The following is a 21159-nucleotide window of genomic DNA, read 5'->3' as shown; positions in this document are numbered from 1 at the left end:
ATCAGGCTTAACCCTTTAAGATCATGTACATTGGATTCTTTTTTTTTTTTATGTAAAAAAATGAGGAAGAGAATTAGATAAATTTCCTGATGTAACAGAGCTGCCGAAGGGTTCCATCACCGTATAGTACAGCTTGTGAGTTTTTTATTATTCTGCTCTCACTGTAAAATGTTATTTTTTTCCTGCACTTTAAACGTGTAAATTCCAACGATGAACAGAAAGAACAATCCTGAGGGGTTAGGGGACAGTGGTGGGTAAACCCCGAAACTTGTTCAAGAGAACTGGAAGGAGTTGAGAAGCACTGGGCCTGCTCAGAGCTCCTGGCTCTCTGCTCTCACAGGGCTGTCAAGCGTGTATGAGATTGGCCTACAGCTTTTTTTTTTTTTTTTGGCCCCATCTACTGTGAGAATGAAGACCATTCTCAGCAGTCAGACATCCCAGAAAATGTCGGCATCACTCTGCAGGGTGCATGGTCAGTGTGAAGGGCCCCAGGGGAACCTTGTGGAGTGACTTCAGTCATATCCATGTAGAGTGAGTCTTCTCAGAAAGAAAAAATGGTGGGTAACAGAAACTGGCCACTGTCAGAACCGTTTACGTTCAGAACACAATCAAGGGTATTAACCCTGGGCTTCCGATACAAAATGAGATCTGTGTACGCTCACTTCCCCATCGTTATCCAGGAGAATGGGTCTTCGGTTGAAATCCGACATTTCTCGGGTGAAAAATACATCCGCAGGGTTCAGATGAGGACGGGTGTTGCTTGTTCTGTCTCTCAAGCCCAGAAGGACGAATTAATCCATGAAGGAAATGATATCGAACTTCTCTCAAATTCAGCGGCTCTGATTCAGCAAGCCACAACAGTTAAAAACAAGGACATCAGAAAGCTTTTGGATGGCATCTATGTGTCTGAAAAGGGATGGGTACAGCAGATGAGTAAGACCTCAGTTACTCAGCTCCAGAAACAAGAGCCTGAATTATGAGTATAATTTGGGGTGTCTTTGGGAATAAAAGACTTATATTAGAAAGAAAGAAAGAAAGAAAGAAAGAAAGAAAGAAAGAAAGAAAGAAAGAAAGAAAGAAAGAAATCAGCCCACACATTTCAATCCTGCTGACCCTTTGCTCCTTCATGCCTGACCTCCTGTCTATTCCCCTCTGGTGAATTTTTATTTCTCCTCCCTGAAGAAAGGCAAAGGCCCTCCCCCCTCTGAAGAGGAGCGGTAATAACACAAACCCAACTTTACACTGCCTGCTTGTCCAGCTAGGATGCGGGTTCCTTGTCTTACTATAACCTTGTTCATTATAATCCGTGTCCTCAGTAAATATCAGCTGAACAAATGAGAGCAGGAGTGTATGGTCCCTGGGGTCCCAGGAAGTGTGCCATTCAACTGAATTGCTTTTCAGAGCAAGAAAAATAAAAAGTAAAAGAAAACACTCAGATACAGGCTGGGGAGATCTTCAGTGGACACAGGTAGCTACTACCAAACCTGAAAACTTGAGTTCAAGTCCTGGAAGGAGAGCCAGGAAGTTGTCCTTAGATTTCCACATGTGTCAGGGCAATGCATGTGTGCACATGTGCATGTATCAACATGCTTCTATACCCATGCACACACACACCAATGTAACGAAAATAATTTTGAGATGCTGGTGTTCCAGGCTAAAGGGACTGTTGGGGAATGGCACCTGATGCCCACCACATGCCATGCTGGTGTGAAGGCAGGGCCTGCATCATGAGTAAAATGAACACCTGAGACACTCCACAGGTCAGAGGTCAAGGTCCTGCAATGACTGAACCCACATGTCCCATCCTGCGTGGATCAGGCTGAGAGGTCATCATGAATATGAGATGGAGAGAGTTCTCAAGATGGGAGTTCTCAAGACTTCTGCTAAGGCTCAACTGATCTTGGTCTGTCAGTCATCTGGCATTGCATTCAGTCCCATTTACAGAGCATCTAAAAGGTGCCAAAGACAGAAGGCTGCTTTGTGATTAGAAAGGCGGCTAGGCACTGATTCATGCTCGTGAGCGGGCCAAGTTCATTTCCACGGTGCCGAGTGCGGCGACTGCAGGCGCTGCTTCCTTCCAGCACAGCTGTGTGCACAGCGCACAGCTCCCAGCCACCTTGCCCGTGCCCAGCTCTCAGCTACCCTAGCTGTGATGTCAGAAATAGAATCAGCTGAAACTTCCATTTTTCCTGCAGCGAGAAGTACAGGGCAGTATCTGGCAGGACTGGAGAGTAACTTGCTCTAATTAGCCTGTGATCAGTCTACCAGGTTTTTAAAAACCAGGGGGCAATGCCCAACACTGTATCACGAGGCAGCTCATGACACCCATCATTACCGAGTTTAAAGGCATTTGTGATCTTGAAAGCCTATCAGGAAAGGCTAAAGATCACCAACACTACCCTTCTACCTTTTGTGATTTTTCTATGAACACATGGAAATACTTATCAGCAGACTACCAATTAACAGAACCACCACTTTGATGTCACACCAACTGTGTACTTAGTCTGAATAATATGCAATGTCTGAGGGCTGGAGCTGCCAAAGGGGGAGAGAGAAAGAGAGAGACAGAAAGACAGACAGGCATTCAGAGGCACACTGGTGGGTGAGGTCAAATGCAGTGAAAATCACGGGAAGATCCTGCTGACACACATCTCAGATCGCAGGTGGGGGAAGGGCTGAGCTTTAGCCACTTCCAGAAGACCAGGCTATCATGAAGAGCTCCAAGAATGTAGACTCCAAGAAGAAACCAGGACTGATGAGTAGGAGTCAAAGGCCTTAGAGCCCAGCTCTGCAGGAAGACCAGCAGATAATAAGTCAACAGTGACACAGCTGCTCCAGGGAAAGAGCATCCCTTAGTTCTGAGAGTGCTCCCTTCAGAGGCTAATGGCCGCCAGGCTGAGGAGGACAGAGGGGATGCTAAGCTTGAGAGGGAGGTCGGCATAAACGAACTCTAAGACCTCGCCTGAATCTTGTCAGACTCATGCCCTTTGAAACACATCATTAGTCATCTCAGCCACAAGCCTGACTTCAAGATGGAAGACTCAAGAAGGAGAGGAACACTGGTGAACCCACTTTGATTCTGAAGGGTGTTTGGGGACCATCAATCACCACATGCCACCAGGCACTGGGCTTTCTCTCTCATCACAGGGCTGCACAGTGCTGGGAGAGTAAATTCCCAGAGCATCCAGGCTCCCAAAAGCTCCCCGGCTTATTACCTGACCAGCTACAGAACACAAACATCTTATGTACATACTAGGAGAGCACTATGCCCCCGGTCCCTTCAGAAATCACCAGGCAGTGGGGAGAGCACACCAGGAGAGCTGTGAGCTGTAAGCTGTCTCACTGCTCCACCTGAGACCATTTTGGGTTTCCAAATAAGATGAGCTTATTGCAACTGTATTGACCACAGGCGATTTTATAATTAAAATAACATTTAAAAAGAGCTTTAGCACACATGCAATGCCTGCTTCTAGCTTGCTGATGACTCACTTAGCAGTGAGGCTGCAATTACTTTAGCACTTTTCACGCTCCTCAAATATATTAGGAAGTTATTGATATTGCGGAATATTCCTGTAATGGAATTAAGGCCTAACAGCTATGAAAACATTGACTATGCGTTTCCTCTTTCCCCACAATATTGTTGTGAAAACAGGCCTTGTAGGAGGCAATAGCTACAACAACCCCTGAGCCATTTCTGCCCAATTGCAGCCTACCATGGGGTTGGTAAGTGTCCACAGCTCTGGTGATGGGGTTTCTGACAGTCATAAAGGAAGTGATGGAAGTGACAGTCATAAAGGAAGGCACGTGTCCTCCTACGTGCCTTGAGGTAGTTCTGTCATCACACCATTATCACCCTCATCATGCAGAGGGTGCTCATCACTGAAGCTCCAAAGTAGTTTGCCCAAGGCTATAAACTGCTAAGGGACAGGACGCATTTGTGGGCTCTACCTGCAGCTCACACACAGAACCTTGCCACAGGACATCGTCTCTGGACAAGGACATCCACCAGTGCAGAAGGACTCAGTGGAATCCCTTCAAGGCCAAACATTCCCCCTGCTTCTAGCCCAGCCCCTTCACGAAAACACACCCAGCAAGACACTGACTTCCCAAGCCAGACAAACCCAACCTACTCTGGCCTTCTTTTATTTCTATGGAAATAAAAGAAGTATCCAGGGAAACTGTAATCAATGGCTTTTCCCAAAATCACGGGATATCTGTTTTGAAAACTGAGAGTTCAAAAGAGACTATGACAGTTACCTAAGGACTTCTTTTGCCTAAGATATGAGGAATCTAAGTAAAATCAATTATTTGAGGGGTCACAAAACTGAGAGCTTCGGGGGACCAGGACATAACCCCTTTGCACCCTTTCTCCAGCTCCTTTCTCCAAATGGCATTTCTAAGGTGGCAGCCAGCCACAGGCTCCACAGGAGAGTCTGGGCTAACTCACCATCATCTGGATGGGTACTGCCCTCCAGAGCCCATGTAAACGGGACTGGCACCAACAGTAAGAAGGTAGGACGTTTTTGTTCCTTCTGTCTTGCAAATTTCATTTTGTATTTATCTTTATTACCTCTTGATTTAAAAAAAAAATCTTTTGTGTCATACAGTGCCCTGGTCTGAGCACTGGGGGGGGGGGGGGGGGGAGAGGAAGACGGGACTCTGTACTCAATGGTAGTGCTTGTTATCTCTCAAGAAAACCCAACCTCCACGCTAGATGGATGGGCCGATGGATGACTACATGCTTCAGCTCCATACACTCAAAGAGCTAAAGGAAGTTTATCATCAACACAGAGGCCCGTTCTGGGAAACACTGCGTGTGTGACTTGGAACCACAGGTGTGGGTTGCAGGCATGTAAAATGACAAACCCTTCCATATACCAAGGTCTCACACTTGGCACCCACACTAGACATGCCAAGACACACCACCAAGCAATGAAGCCCGGGAAGTTAGCACACGTGAAAAATGAGAAAGGCATCACAGATGGAAAACCTGTAGGTGCCAAACTCGGGCTCCACATACCACACGAGCTCAGGCTGGCACCATCCCCGGTGTGTGACACCTAAGGGCTTAAGCTGGGCCTCTGAGCAGGGAGAATTGATTTCCTGAGGCTGCCCTGGCAAATGGCCACAAACTTAGTGACTTAGAATTTCAACCAAAACAACTCTCTCTGTTTTTTTATTTTGAAATGAGGTCTTGCTACCCAGCCAGGCTGCCCTCACACTTAATGCTCTTCCTCTCTCAGCCTCCTGTGAGCGAGGAGTATAGGCCTATTCTGCCACCACCCCACTCTGATGGGTAATTTTTTTTTAACAGTGCAGGGGGCCATAAATTTCAAACTGGGTGTAGGCAGAGCCAGGCTCCCTCTGGAAGCTGGAGGGGAGACTATTTGGGGCTGTCCTGGTCTCTGGAGGCTGATTCCCTGCTGTTCCTTGGCTTCTTGCTACAGATCACATCTGCCACCATCTTCATGTCATGTTCTCCCTGGGGGGAGGGCAGGGGGATTTCTTGCCTATTAATTTAGGGCCCACCTGGACAACCAAGGGTGCCTTGCCCTCCTCAAGGTCCTTAACTAACCCACATCTACAAAGGTCCCCTAAGTTCTGAGGGTGAAGAAGTGGACCTATCTTTTAGGGAGCCAGCATTCAACCCATTACAAAAGTTAAAGGAGACATAGAGATCAGAGATGTGCCAGTACATCTGACCCAGCCAGGCCTGTGAACAGCACGGAGGAGAATACGGCTGGACCCAGTGTCAACACCAGCATCCAGAGGCATAGCAGATTATTCCACATCTCCTCTAGAACACAGCTAATGCTCTACCACCAATGCCCAGGCGGCTTCTGTTCGACCTTGTCCTATAACCTGCACTGTCACTTCTGGGCCATTAGAATTTTTCATTTCTGCTTACTGTTGTGTGTACGTATATATGCGACGTGTTGTGTGAGAGTGTGTTCCCACAGCAGGCCTGTGGAGGTCAGAGGACAGCTTTCAGGAGTAAACTGTCTCTACCACATCGAAGCAACGTCTTGAGTCTCATATCTACTGCATTGCCTACTCTAGTTAGCCTTCCAGCTTCCAGGGATTCTCCTGGTTCTGCCTCCATTTCCTGGCAGGAGTGCAGCCATTTATGACCACCACCACCTCCAGTTTGTGTATGTGGGTCCCTGGGATTCAACTCGGGTTGTCAGCCTTGTGTGGCAAATGCTTTGCCAGGCTGAGCAGTCCTGCCCATCACTAGCATTTTGCCATCACCAAATTGCCGAAGTAGATTTTTCTCTTCCACATGGAAGAACCATGGAGCCAGCTAAGCTCAAGGGGGCATCTCAAGGATAATCCAGGTGCTGCACAGCCGGGAGGACACACTCCCCCAGATCACCTGGGTCCCGGTTCTTCCTGTGACCTGCACTGTGACTACTGCCAACCGTAGAGAAACACACTCATTTTCTTAAGGCCCCTCAAGATGTCTATCAAGGCAGTGCTTCTGAAACACGGAAAGCTATTTTTGTTGCTTTTTGTTTCATCTTGATCCCGTGGATGAGTGCTGGCTTGGAAGTCTGTCTGTCTGCACTACGTGTGCTTGAGGATCTGGACCCTTTGGACCTGGAGTGGAAGTTGGTTGTGAGCCAGCATGCTGGTGCTGGGAACTAAACCGAGACCCTCTGCAAGGGCATCCAACTCTCTCACCCGCCGGCAGTCTCTTCAGCCCGTGCTTGTGTCATTTATTCCAAGAACGGCAGACTGGAGCAGACAGGTCAGGGACGACATTTGAAGTGTTTAGGGTTCAGTTTCTCCCGTTCTTCCAGTTAGGTATGGAACAAGAGCCTGTCCTCTGTAGACACAGAGCGAATGCCTTAACCTCTTTTCATATCAAATGTTTGCTCCTCTGCAAGACTCAGTGTGAAAGCGTAGTGCAAATTGAGTCTTACTTTTTTCTTTTTTCACCCTTCCTACATCCAGAACGTAGCATCACAACATAGCTGTGGCCAAAAGGCTGGTGGGAAAAAGAAGTAAAGGGCCCAGAAAATAAGCCTGGAAAATGAAGACAGAAATAAACAGCTGACTCTTTTCCTCTGCTGGAATGACCAGAAAAAAGATAGCTCTGAGCAAACAGGGGTCCAAACGCTACTTCACTCGTCCATCCTGTTCTTCCCCAAGCTCAGAGGTGCCAGCTAAAGGAGGCCTTTCTAAACATCATTTATACAGGACAAGTAGACCTTAAGCTGACTCCTGAAGGCGCCTCTAGCATGTAAAGACAGTGGTTTCCAAATAGATGGCCCCTGCTCCCCTGACTCTGGACTGTAGTTACTATCTCTGGGCCATTATTATTTCCTTTCCAGAGCAAGACAAACAATTGAGAGTTCATGAGTTATTTTGGGATTCCAGAGGGCAGTCTGAGGAGATGCCAGGAGCTGTAAAGATGCTCCTGGGTGGCCCTAACCTGTAGCATCCCTTGTTGACTCTTCCTCTCACTGTGGCCCACATAGATGCTAAGCCTACACAGCCACTGTCTCACAGCTCGAAGGACGAGGCAGGAAAGCAGTCACCTGTGAGGCAACTTGAGGATCCCTGGGACTTCCATGCTTGTAGAAGGAACATGGTCTGTCAGGCATCCACAGGACGTCCTGTGGACTCAGGCAATTTGTACAACCGGATGAGGAACTAAGGCACAGAGAGGGTCTGTAACTGGTCCAAAGCCATCTGGGTTAGACCAAGTCCCAGATCTAACCTCAGGCCCTCCGCCCCCAAGATGATGCTTGCTGTCCTTAATAGTCTATGACTATTTGCTATGGCTATATAGTTAGACCCCTGAAACTCATGTGGAGATTGTCATTGTAGGGTGTGGGGAGGTACGGCTAAAACTACAGTCTGGCTCCATAAATGCAAGAACGAAGGAAGGATATTACAATTAAGAATATTTCAGTTATCAGCCAACAAACACCGCATCGTCAGTGACAGCCAGGGCCAGCATCAGCAGCCAATAGATGAGCCAAGGTCGGCGGCTAACAAAACACAGCTCAAAGATGGACACGAGCAGGCTTTTATGTGAGCCACCGCCATGACTGGGTGAGCAGCACATGGTTGTCTCCCTGGCTTCAGCATAGGAACGTGTATAGGGCATTGTGGGTCCCCTGTAGCTCGGGCCATCATAGACCCATCCATCTCAATAGAAATGACAGCAGTCTTTGCCCAGTTTCTGCTTAAGTCTTACAAAAATCCCCTAGGCAAGATCCATGAGTTTTTTTCCCCTCTCGGGGGATCCCACCCCACATTTTCAGGAGTCTCTCTCCATTTTCTTTCACTTCTCACTTTTCCTTAATAAAGCTTGCTTTTCACTTTGCTTACAGCCATGGGTACACATCTGCCTTTGCCCATCATCACCATGAAACACTGAGCTGGGAGCTACTGTCTCAAGAGGACCCTCTGGTGGCCACTGCTTGCCCTTGAAAGTCCTTGAATCAAGCACATTAGGATACAGCAAGGCCCCAGGGCTCTCAAAGATCTGCACCCATGTCCTTAAACGGGACGACTGCCTTTCTTTCTGGAGTGACTTCTCCGTTTGTTGCAAAGGTTAGCAGGTACCCCTGGTGCTCTGTCGCATCACGAGTCAGGCCCGCATTCTGCTGCCTTTTGTACCATCCTGAATCCATAGGAAAGGAACCAAGACGCCGCCAGAAGACAGGGTGACATGGCAGGAGGGTCCCGCAGTCATGTCTCCATAATGTACTGAAGTGTCGACGCAGTCCACACCTTAAAAAGCAGCCTGATCAAATTTAGTGCCTTCAAAGTAAAGCGGTCGACGTGATTATGCAATTATTTCCTCCTCTTCTTCCTCTCCTTTCTCTTCCTTATTCTTCCTGACATTGAACTTGCCAACCCCCCCGCCTCAGTCTCCCAAGTGCTGTGATTACAGACAAGCGTCACCACATCTGGCTCGGATCTCAGTGGGTTCAATACTCGACTGAAAATATCAACACCTGAACACTGCGCTTTCATTCACCATGCAAAACCTAGCAAATTCTCTCTCAGGCAACCTACCTGCCCCTATAGATTCTGGCGCTGAGCCCAGGCTGGTTGTGATTTCTGAAGTGTAGCATAAGCTAACAGCCTGCATAAATTAACTCCCATTAGGTGACCCAGAGGGGACTCAAATGCCACCAAAGATTAGCCCAGGGACAGCAGGGTGACAAGAGCAAGCTGAGTCACTGTGGGGAGACTCAACCAGCAATAGACCTCTCCCTTTCAAGCCCCAGGCTGAGAGGGGAACCGTGCCTGTGAACTGTCTTAGCAGAACTTACTTCCTCATCTCTGATTTTCATGGCAAATGCTAATATCGCATTAAAGAGGGGGAGCCAAGGCCTCTCTCCACCCAGGGGTTTGCGTCAGCTGGTTTCTTATTTATGATACTCTGGCTCCTCTGTCCTCCATAGATTCACATCTCCTGCTCAATACATATTTAGTAGCAGCTTCTCAACACAAGCAGTTGAAGAAAAACAAAAGACAAAAAAAATAAAAATAAAAATAAAAAAGAGAAGAAAAGAAAAAAACAAACTAAATAAGCAAACACCTTGGCTATTTATTGGGCTCTTCTAATAAAGACAAGCCATACCTACTCATTGAGAGTTCCAAAGAGACTATGACAGTCAGCCCTGCCTGACTTCTAAAATGCACGGCTTTGAAATTTCTAGGCAGGAATAGAAGGAGAGTAGTGGGAAAAGACAAAAGAAAATTATAGTTGCTCCTATTTTATTATGTTTAAAAATAGCAATTCTGTCTGCTGGTTATACATCCCTTCGCCTGCTTCATTGGATCCACAGAACAGTCTCCACTGGCATCTTTCTTCCAAGCAAGTGCACGCTTATTCTGCCAATTCCTTCCGTAACTTGACTGTCCTGCACTGAACACCCCTCAGGCGCCAGCCCAGGTCCTCTCACGTGGAGTGTCACTTACTTCTTCTCATCTTCTCCTTCCAGAGAGCAAGCTCATTTAACACAGACACCTGAACAGGAGAGTATCTACACAGACTTGCATAGACACATGGATGAGGGAATCTACAAGGAAGTGAGAGATACATGAATGAGGGAAATCTGCACGGAAGTGAGAGGTACATGGATCACGGAATTTACACGGAAGTGCACGGCTCCCTAAAGTTTTGCACATGCAAGCCTGTAGCAGAAGGCCACTTGTAGCTAGCACTCTATTAAAACTCTACTTTATTTGGGGTGTCTAGGCCTCTACCTCCCTCCTACCAACCCCCCAACCTTAAGTAGGAGAGAAAAGGTTAGTGGGGAGAGGGGGCCCACTAACCAGCTGTTTAGGATCAAGGGGTTCTTCAGGGCTCTATACCAATCTTCGTCAACTGCAGCTAGCAGTCTCCTCCACGCTGCTGCACCCCAGGGAGTTTCTCTCTCTCTGCTCCAAACCAGCACACCTGGTCTCTGGTCTCCAGACTGCTCCACACCACATGCACCTCCTCTTCTCTTTCTCGGCCTCATACATATACTGTCAGAGTCCTAGACCATGCCCTCTCCGTGCGGCATGAGGAAGGCCTTAACAGCTGACAAAAGCCATGCTCCACACAAGACAATTATCAGCTGTGGACAAACTACAGCCCAACTAAAATCCCACACTTGGGATTAAAACCAAAACCTATTTACGTAACATAACTGAGTTTACAAAGAAACCAAAACTTGCATTAAACAAGTCTGTTATAGAAAGTCCAAGTTCATGCCTGTAATCCCAGCACTCAAAGAGGCAGAGGCAGGCAGATCTCTGTGAGTTCGAGGCCAGCCTGGTCTACAGAGTCCAGGATAGCCAGGGCTACAGAGAAACCCTGTCTCAAAAAGCCAAAAAAGAGAGAGAAAGACAGGAAGGGAGGAAGGGAGGAGGGAGGGAGGAAGGAAGGGAGGAAGGAAGAAAGAAGGAAGGAAGGAAGGAAAGAAGGAAGGCAAAGTTCAAGTCAATTCAAGAATCAAAGACAAGCAAATTCAGTTTAAGGAACAGAAAGAAAGTCTGAGGTAGAGATACTCTGATTACCAGTTGGCTGTGCCAGATGAGAACTTAAGAGGAAAAGATTGAGAAAGACTAAGTCTCATGGTCAAGAGGGTGTTTTCTTCTCTATGTGTATGATGTGAATGTGGTATGTACGTGTGTGACATGGGTAGTATGTGATGTGTGTCAAGTGTGTGGTGTGTATATGTAAAATGTGTGTAGTGTGTGGTATGTGTATAGTATCTGGTATGTGTGTGACATGTGAGGTGTGTGGTATGTGTGTAATATGTGTGCATATTCGTCTGTGCAAGATGGGAGTTTTAAATTCAAGCTTTTAGTGCCCCTTTCTGCTGCCACCCAGACTCCAAGCAGAGTAAAATGTGGAAAGCCACATACTTCTAGGTTGTCTTATATGCATGTCGTTAAAAAAAAGTCTGCAAAGAAAATGTAGTGTGTACACACACTCAGTATACACACATGCACATACACACACCACATACAGACATACACAATACTGCGGTGGAAGTTTTGCTTTCTTTAAAAACTCAGTTATGTTATGTAAATGTGGGTTTGTTTGAATCCCAAGGGTGGGATTTTAGTTTGGGCTTTAGTTTGTCCACAGCTGATAACTCGGTGTGTGGTCTTTGCCAGCTGGTAATGGCCTGTTTCCATGCAGCACGGAGAGGGGTGTGGTCTAGGACTCTGAGGAAGAGAAATAGGAGGGGGGTGGGGAGGAAGACAGGGAGAGAGGGAGAGATAGAGAGAGTGTGTGGCATGTGGCAGTTTGGAGAAACCAGAGACAGCGGTGTGGCGGTTTGGAAGCAGGCATTTCACCGCAGGACCTCCGAGGAAACTGTTTGCTGTGGACAGAGACTGGCATAGTTCCTAAGAACCCATGGACCCTAAACAGCCAGGAGAAGTAAAGGGGTCTGGGGCCTCTCCCCACCAACCTTCCCTCTGGTGGAAGGGAGGCAGCTGTGTGTATGCCCCAAATAAAAAGAGTTTAAAAACAGGTTCAACACAATACAGTTTCTTTGGAAAGAAATCCTATTCTGCCTGCAGAAAGGGTGGAATCTTTTCATCTGTGACAACATGGAGGAATCTGGAGAATTCTGTGCTGGGCACCGGAAAGCACACTGCTCTATCTTAGGTGGACACGTCATCTACGACCTGAACTCACAGAAGCAGAAGGTGGGATTAAGGTACAACACACCGGAAGATCAGAGGGCGTGAGCTCAAAGGTCCAGTGACTCAGGAAGAACAGAGTCTGCACGTCTAAGGTGCACCGGAAGGGCAACAGGTGAGAACACGGCACCCCGCCTCGCACATCTGCCCTTCACAGAGTCAGCCAACTACACACCGAGAAACAGTGCCCCACGTGTCCAGACTTTCCCTCCCATCGTCATTCCCTGAATAGGGTACAGCAACTGCTAACAGTTTTCTACCAGGAATCAAGACCATCCGAAGAATAGAAGAGGGCGGTCTCGTTGGTGGATGAAAGCTATCACATTTCACACAAATGTGCCTTCCTGAGTTCTGTTATCGGTGGGCCTCCTGGAACCAATACCATCACAAATACCACGGGAAAACTGTATGTGACACTTGTCAGCACAGTGTGACTTTCTCTGTGCACGTTTGGATAGGTGCAGGTGAGGCCAGAGGACAACCTCAGGTATACTTCAGGAGTGATCACCTGGATTTTGAGACACGCTCTCTCATCAGCCTGGAGTTCACTGTGCTAGGCTGGCCAGTGAACCCTGGAGGTGTGTGTGTCTCTACCTCCTCAGCGATGGTTTCACACTTGTCTGTCACCACACCCAACTTTATGTGGCTTCTGGGGGTTGAGCCCAGGTCCTTGAACAGACTACAGACTGAGCATCTTCCCAATCCGGGATAGCTGATCATAAAGGCTCTTGCTGTCCACACACCAGACATAACTAGGCAGGACCACTGGTGCATTTGTTACCTACTTTATGTTTATCATTCACACTCTACAAAAATACCAAAACAGCGCAGCACTGACTATAAATATGTACAGTTTTCATTTGTCAGTCACACCTCAATAAAGCCAAAGAGGGAAGACCATGTTTTTAAAAGTTTGAAAGTCTCCATGGATCTGAAAGAAAGTAATGATGTAAAACATACTGTCAGCAAAAGTGTTGGCTGGCTTACTTGTGTGAGCGGAGGGAGCAGAAAATGGTCCCCACCTGAGCCAGGCTCACTGCTGCAAACTGAGATGATGCCAAGGACGTCCTCACAGCACAGCGAATGGAGGTTTTGCCACCTGCTCATCCAGGGAGGTACATGGCAGCTGAACCTAATCTGATGGGGGTCTGGGACATTCCATTCCCTCCACAGAAAAGGAGTCCCCAATGAAATGTGAGACTTGCCCTGGATCAGAGTCCCTGGGAGTGGAAGCCATAGGCAGCAGCACACGCCAAACCAAGGCAGGTGACTGCAGATTTCACAGGAGACATGCAAGAAGAGGCTCTAACCACAATCCATACAAAAAAAAAAAAAAAAAAAAAAAAAAAACTAACAGCACAGATAACGGCCAGTGACGTCAATGTGGAATGGGCCCACTCATGGGGCAACCTGAAAGGGGTTTTAAAGTGGCACCTTCAAAACCAGGAGGTGGCTGCACGTGGCTTCACCAGTTAATACTTTAACATCTCTCTAGTTCAGCCTGGGACTGTGGAAATCTTGCCGCTTTCAGCATCCTGTGACGAGGCTGGAAACGCACCGCTTTGCTTTATTTAGCAACTGACAGATGCCATGGGAACGGCTGAGCCCCCAAAGGGCCAGCGAGGGAGAGCTTCTAAGGCTCCTGAGACCAAAGCAGAGTTCTGGCCAGTGTGGGAGGCAGACGATAGGAAAGCTGTGCTAGCCTGGGGCAGAACACTTTCCTTTGTCAGAAAAGGGAACAGTAGGTAGATACATGGTCCCTCCAAAGTGAACAGAGGGTTTGTAACTGGGTTCAGGCTAGCCACGAAATAAAGGTATCGAATCCTCTACTCTCTCTGTCACAGAGGAATACAAAAAGTATTCGACTTTGCTGTCTTTTGCCGTGATCGAGACCAAAACCAATTTGGGCTTATACACCCTCACTGACAAAGGGAGTCAGCAAAAATCTGGAGGAACACTGTTTCTTGGCCTGGTCCTCGTGGCTGATCAGCTTGTTTCTTACACCGTCCAGGACCACCTGTGCAGGGGAGGCACCGCCCACAGTGGGCTGGTCCCTCCTCATCAACACGCAATCAAGGAAACGTCCCACAGCCATACCTACAGGCCAGGCTTACAGAGGCCATTCTGTGCTGAGGTTCCCTCCTCCCTCCTTTGTGTCAAGTTGACAAAACCCTGACCAGAACATAAAACAACTGTGCATGCTGATTGTTCAAATCCAAGTGGAAGGTCCTAAATATAAAAGCTGAACATCTGGTGAAAGAAAGAAAAAAAAAAGAAAGAAAGCTGGAGCACCGGGAATTTTATGGAAAATAGCCTTGTGAAAACCAACTCAACTAATCTTAGTGAACACGCTGGAGGAGTTCCTGTAGTGAGGATGGAATGACACAGCTCCTCCGGGGCTGTCATACTTGCTACTTCATTGGATGCATCCTCCTCATGAAGTAAAAGAGCACAGAGCAAGACATGCTGCTCGGGGCAAGTTGCTGAGGTGGGAGGACAAGCCACAGCCTGCTCCAGCCCAGACCTGAGCTCTGGCTGTAGGAGTGGGAAAGCCTGGCAGCAGCTGACCAAGAGGACAGGCTCCCTCCCTCCCACGAGAGCAGATCTCTAGGGACCCACAGTGTGTTAGCATCAGCCAGTGACAAACTTAATCTTTAAAAAATAAAATAAAATCCCAGAGGCAGGGTAGTCAGGTCAGTGAGCTAACAAGCTTGTCACATGTTTCAGTTTGCTTTCTTTGTTGTGACAGAGACCACAACCAAAAACAACCTGGAGAAGAAAGGGTTTATCTGGTGACGCAACCTGATGACAGCCCTTCACGGAGGGAAGCCAAGGCAGGGACTCAGGAAGGATAAGAACCTGGAGGCAGGAACTGAAGACCAAACTATGGAGGAATGAATGCTGCTTACTGGCTTGCTCCCTGTGGCTTGCTGGGTCTGTCAAGGGTGGTGCTGCCTGCAGTGGGCTGGTCCCCCTTATGAGAATCATTCATCAAAAATGCCCCCACAGACATGCCTTACAGGCCAATCCAATGGAGGCATTTTCCAGCTGAGGTTCGACCTTCTCAGATGACCTAGGTTTGTGTCAGGTTGACAACAAATAACAATAAACAAAAAAACTAGCCAACACACCACACAAACACAAGGACACAAAGTTCATTCTAAACAGGTCACAGCAAAAGCATCTGAAATGTCAACACTCTTACGAGGTGAAAGGCAGAGATAAGAGAGTCCTTGGGCCAGCTAGCCTGGTGTGAGCAGCAGAAAAAACAAAGAAGGGACTGTCTCAAATAAAGGGAAAGGTGAAAATCCACATCTGAGATCGTCTTCCAACCTCTACGGCATATGTGCATCATGGCACAGGTGCAGCCATGTTCACAGACATGGACACAAGTGTGCTCACACACATACACAAACATGCTCTTAACTCTCCGAAGAGTTCTTAAAAGGCTCCCTACGTACTAAGCTCACAGCAAACTTTAATTTGCCCAAAATTATGGACTTGTGGGTGGCAAGCACCCTGACTGAGACAAATGTTCAAACCAAGAGACACTCAGCTGAGTCACTATTGTGCAACGTCCCCGAGGTGGGCCGCTGCTTAATTATTGCTTCCAAATCTGGACAAAAGAAAATTCTTCAGCCAGAATGGCTTCCAGGGAAAAGGCAGTGCCCACAGAGGCAGTAAATGCGTACCAGCTCCAAGGCCTCTGGGGTTGGAAATCCAGCTTTCTTGCTTATCCCCCGCCCTCTGCTTTGCTGAAGCAGGATGGATCGCAGTGATTAACATGCCCTTACTGTCATGGACTGGGCCTCAGCAGATCAGCCAGCAAAGCCACATTGGAAAGGAAACCAAGAAGCGACCAGCGACAGTTACTTGAGAGTTAATGGTTCTGTCCTCTCTTTCATGGTTTTCTTCTTGTCACCTGTCCCTGCCTACTAGCTTCCCTTATCCCAATAGAAAAAGAAAGCAAGTGAGACTTCAGCTACTCACAGACAACCTTGAGGTATGTGTTTTCTTCAAGCTGGGTGAATGGAAGGAAGTGGAGGTGGACGTTGTAATTATTGGAAGAGCGATTATTGCTTATTTTGGTCAATAGGGTATAAAAAAAGGTGGGATGGGCTGGCCAGATGGTTCAGCCGTTGGCAGCACTTGTCAGTTCTTGCTGAGGACGTGGGTTCAGTTCCCAGCATTGTGGAATGGCAACAGACAACCAACTCTAATAGTCCCGGGAGAACCGATACCATCTTCCAGCCTCCACACATGCAGGCAAAACACCCATAAACAGGAAATAAAAATAAACCAATCTTTAAAAACAGAAATGATGGGCCCTGCAGCAAAAGAGATGGAGATTTCGTTTGGCATCTGGTCCTCACTGGGGCAAGTAATCTGGACTGCGTGACTCAGCTTCCTTGGAGGCAAAATGGGAATGTTAGTGCCTATGCTGGCGGAGTCACAAAGGTTGAGCAGAACAACAGAAAAGACCTGAGAGGAACATGAATTGATCAATTCTCTTCATCTCCCCAAGTATGAAGACAGGGCTTGCTCTTCAACTAAGAGGTGGCATTTCCCCACGAATATCTGTACCTGCAAACCCTTGTGATTCAATTTGCACATTAGGACTGACATGAGTTAAATGTTACCTGTCGGCTTCCTTGCTTGGAGGAACAGCTACTTGTGCTTCTCGAAGGTGAAACCAGTTTTTGGGACACAGCCAGGTTCTTCTCATCACTCATCATGAAGAGTTTGGGCTCGGTACAGTCAAAATGCCATGAGAAGATGGTGGTGTTGAGAATAGGAAGTCCTCGAAGGCAGACGTGAGCTCTTAGCCAATGAGTCTAAGGACCATTTTGGATGGGTCAGAGGAAATCTCTAGAACCAAAAAAAAAAAAAAAAAAAGAAGTAATTAGAGAAGCTATAGATTCCAGGGGTTCTACACTGCTTAGCTACAGAATGGCGAGGCCACCCCACATGTTACAGATGCCAGTGGTCAAAAGACACTTGGCACCTCTCACAATGGGAAATTTTGTATATGTGGTTTTTCATGTACCTTTGAAATGTGGCAAGTTTTAGAACACTAATATGGTAGCTTGAATGCAGACCCATACAAAACCAGTACTATCAAATATTCCCAAACCACGGTGAGACACCACTTCACATCGCTATGACAACTATAATAACAACAACAATAATAAAAAGTAACTAGCTTTGGGAAGGATATGAAGAAATTAGAACCCACTGATGATCTGAACATAAACTGTATAACCACGGCAGAGAGAAGTTTGACAGTTTTCGCAAAAAAACGGTAAGCACAGAATTATATATAATATACAATTTTACTTCTGAGAGAACTGAAAACCAGTGTTTTAAAGGAAAAGTTACAGACGACTGCTCATTATCAGCAGTATTTATAATAGATAAACCCCTAAACTGATGACTGTATAGACTAAATCTAAGAAAAACAATAAAAGTATTACCCAGACATCTAACAGCAAAACGGACTTATGCACGTTGTAACATGGAGGAACCCTGCAGACATCGTGGTAAGTGAAAGACGCCAAACAGAAAAGGCCACATTATACTACTCTGTGAATATGACGAGTACAGAGTCAGCAAACGCATAGAGCTGGAAGGTCATGGCTACCAGGGCTTGAAGTCAGGGAAGGACTGGATGTGACTGCCTAGATGGTTACTGGTCCCACAGGAGGTGATGAAAGTGTTTTGGAACTAGACAGTGATGGTGGTTGCGCAACACTGTAAAACCACGAAATGTCATAGAAATGCACAGTTGAAATTATTGAAAAAAATGAGGTCAATGTAATAAGAATGATACTGTAATTATTTTTAATTCTCTGGGGTTTGTTTGTTTGGTTTGGTTTAGCTTTTTAGAGAAAAGCAGTGGGCCTGTTATCCCAAAGAATTTTTTAAATTCCTTCTAAATGTAACAAAAATTGGAGGCAAGGGGGGGGGGGTCAACAAAGTTTTCCTCATCTGGTAGCATACTAGTAATAAAAGTGATAGCTGGGTAGGGACCGTGATACTCACTGCCATATGCTAGAACAAGGATTTCCATAAGGATTCCCACAGGCGCTTTAACAGCCTGATGGGAGAGCATCATCTCTGTTTTACACAGAAGATCACAGAGCCTGTGGTAAGTTAGGTCTCTAGCCAGATCACACACATAGCAAGAGGGGGCTCGCTTTCCTAGCCCTTTACACACGGAGCTGGAAATAGATGTGCCCCTTGTGGCCAGGTGAAACAGTAAGAGCTTTTAGCCCAACTCAGATGTTTTGGGCTCCAGTGTGGCAGATGACTGAAGGTGTGAGAAAAACACTGACTAGTGCCTAGACATCCCTGCTTCCAAGAAGCTTGGGAGGCTGCTGGCTCTGCAGATACAGGGGGCCTTACACTGAGGGACAGCTCCCCAGGCTGCAGAGAGTCTAAGTCCCAGGAAGCACCATTGACATCCACAGCCCCGGATTAAGGGCCATGGATGTGGATGGGCAGGGCTGCACAAGGCCAGGACCTTCCTAAACACACTAAGTTCCATTAGGTTCTACAACTTTCCCAGAAACGCTGACAGTAAAACCTATTTTATTCAATCCACTCAGAGTGCTCACATGGGCCAATTTCTAAAGAAGGATGCAATATGATTGTCCTGGAGCCAACAAGTCAGATCTGGTGATTCCAAATGGGATTAATTATGAAACACTCAAAATCTTACAATGCATTTCTGGCATTTTGTTTCCTGAAAATAATTATATTTAAAGCCATATGTTAAAAATCAAAACAATGCAGTGAAACGGCTAAATCTTGGAAGGTAAATTAAGGGACCTATAGTCAGAGAAATCAATTCCCATTAGCGATGGTTTGGAAAAGACTGCTGCTGCCTCCCCTCCCCCACTACCAGGTTCCTTTGTTTGAACACTTGGTCTGTAGTTGGTGGAGCTGGTTTGGGAGGCTTAGGAGTGCGGCCTCCCTGAAGGGAGTACATCACCCTGGGTGGGTTTTGAGAGCTTCAAGCCTCACCCTCCTTGCTGTTCACTCTCTCTGCTTTGCACTCACGGTTCTGCTTCCTGTTCCTTCAGGCATGTCTATACTCTAACCATCATGGATTCAGCCCTCTGGAACCATATGCCCCAAAAAGCTTCCCACCCGTAAACTGCCCTTGTCGCGCTGTTTTATCACAGCAACAGAAGAGGAACTAACACACCATGTTACCCCAATGTGCTCTCCATCTCTGGAATCATTACAAGCTGGCTCCGACAATGAATAATCCTGAAAGCAAACAGCCCTGGCTGTTGATAAAGTTAGCTCTACTTACAGGGCATGACTAAGTATAGCTGAATTAGGAGCAAATTAAGCTAGCTAAAAAGCGCCAAGAGAAGCTGAAAAGACATATTAATAGTTTGTTTAGTTAACAGTGTTGCCTGTTGTCTAAGAAAGGGGAAAAAAAAAAACCCATGGTACCCTCAGGAACTGTGTGTGTGTGTGTGTGTGTGTGTGTGTGTGATCACTATGGCAACATGTCCACAGTAGACTAGAAATACTAACAAAGGATTTCTGTCTGTGTGTGCCAGGTTTTGTTTTTCTAAGCCTAAGGTTCTGATAAAGGAGAGTATGGAAGGAGAGGTGTGTGTGTGTGAAATGTGAAGGAGGGGGAATGCCTTGGGCAAGAACTTGAGTCACGGGGATTATGAAAGCTTACCAAATGAGAAGCTCATTCCTTGACTCGGTTAACTGCTGAGAGGGGTCACCTTTACCCCTTGACTGGCAATCTCACTTTGGAGGGAACCACCAAGCAAGCCAAGGCTCCTAGTGGGCTAAAACCACGACTCATGGAATTGGCACTTAGGGTTAAGGCCTGTGCCAGCACCACACCCTTTTCGTTCCTGTCTCCCCCCATACCCATTACTAAAGCAGCCTGAGAGTATGAGCCGAGGAAATACTGGTATTTTGTTCCCTAGGATCTTGCTGCCCTCTAAAAAACATACGAAGCTCATTCTGGGAAGAGGATGTGTTTAGCTCCCAGAGCAAATAATAAAGGAGCAGTGCCCTGAGTTGAGGGATCTAGAGACCACCAGAGGGCACTATAGAGGGACAACCGCCACATCCGCTTGCAGGAACCCTGCAGGGTAAGCTAGAACTTCTGGAGGGAAGGATTCCCACAGCCACTCGCAGGGACTCCGCAGGGCTGGGATGGGCCCACTATAGGGAAAGGCTTGGCCTCAAGGGACATCTCCTCCTTCAAATAGTGGTCCTGACTGTGCTGACCTGGGAAAGCTGTCATGATAAACTCCTTAGGAGACATGGGGACCAGGAGTTGCTGATTCTGGGATCTCTGAGATGGGGGCCGACCAGTGAAAGCCAGTCAGGTGTTCTCACCTCACGCAGTGACCCCTGGATGGAGAAACCTTTAACTCGAGAAACATGCTGATCTGAACAGAATATAATGGCTTCCCTGTCCTAACACGGAATGGCCATTTATATTCATTTTTCTTTTACTGCGGCTTTCCAGTAAAGTGCACCAATCTTACAGAGTACATATAGAACTGTACTTTTGCCAGTAAGTAACTCCCACCTGGCTTCAGAAACAGAACATTCTGCAGCTCCCAAAAGCTCTGGGGTCTTCTGGGGCTACACCCCTGTAGAAGTAAGTGTTCATAAATCTCTACAAATTCAGGTGGTTGTTGTTGTTGTTGTTTTGTGCATCCTGTCTATTAAGTATTTGATCTACGACAGAATTCAGTGTCTGACCTGCTTTCAAGTCAGCCTTATCCCCAAGTTAAGAAGAAGAGTCATAACTCTCCCCTTCCTCTAAATCATGCAGCCTCGTCATTCAAAGCGAGAAGCCAGATGCATTTGGCCAATGCAAAGATACTCCACAAGGCCTCAGAGCTGGGCTGGGACCGTTCTCAGCCCTAGCCAGCAGCAGATCAAGCTGATGAAAAACCAGTTGTAGCTACAAGTCCAGCCGGCATGATTTAT

The 21159-nt window shown here is 47.0% G+C and overlaps 1 protein-coding gene across 10 annotated transcripts in view; it reads right to left on the bottom strand.

The window, feature by feature from the left end:
• The window catches only part of Osbpl3 (oxysterol binding protein like 3), a 165373-nt gene that overhangs the window by 70095 nt on the left and 74119 nt on the right, over nt 1–21159 (bottom strand). For all 10 annotated transcript variants that reach the window (XM_060380014.1, XM_021631085.2, XM_021631093.2 and 7 more), the window contains one exon: nt 16815–17043. In XM_060380014.1, coding sequence (XP_060235997.1) covers nt 16815–16900 — 86 coding nt within the window. In that variant the 5' untranslated portion in view covers nt 16901–17043. The remainder of the gene's footprint in view (nt 1–16814; nt 17044–21159) is intronic.

The sequence above is a fragment of the Meriones unguiculatus genome, chromosome 3, assembly GCF_030254825.1.
Source record: "Meriones unguiculatus strain TT.TT164.6M chromosome 3, Bangor_MerUng_6.1, whole genome shotgun sequence".
Classification (NCBI taxonomy): Eukaryota; Metazoa; Chordata; class Mammalia; order Rodentia; family Muridae; genus Meriones; species Meriones unguiculatus.
The sequence above is the reverse complement of the archived record's forward strand: the minus strand, read 5'-3'. Positions and strand labels throughout refer to the sequence as shown.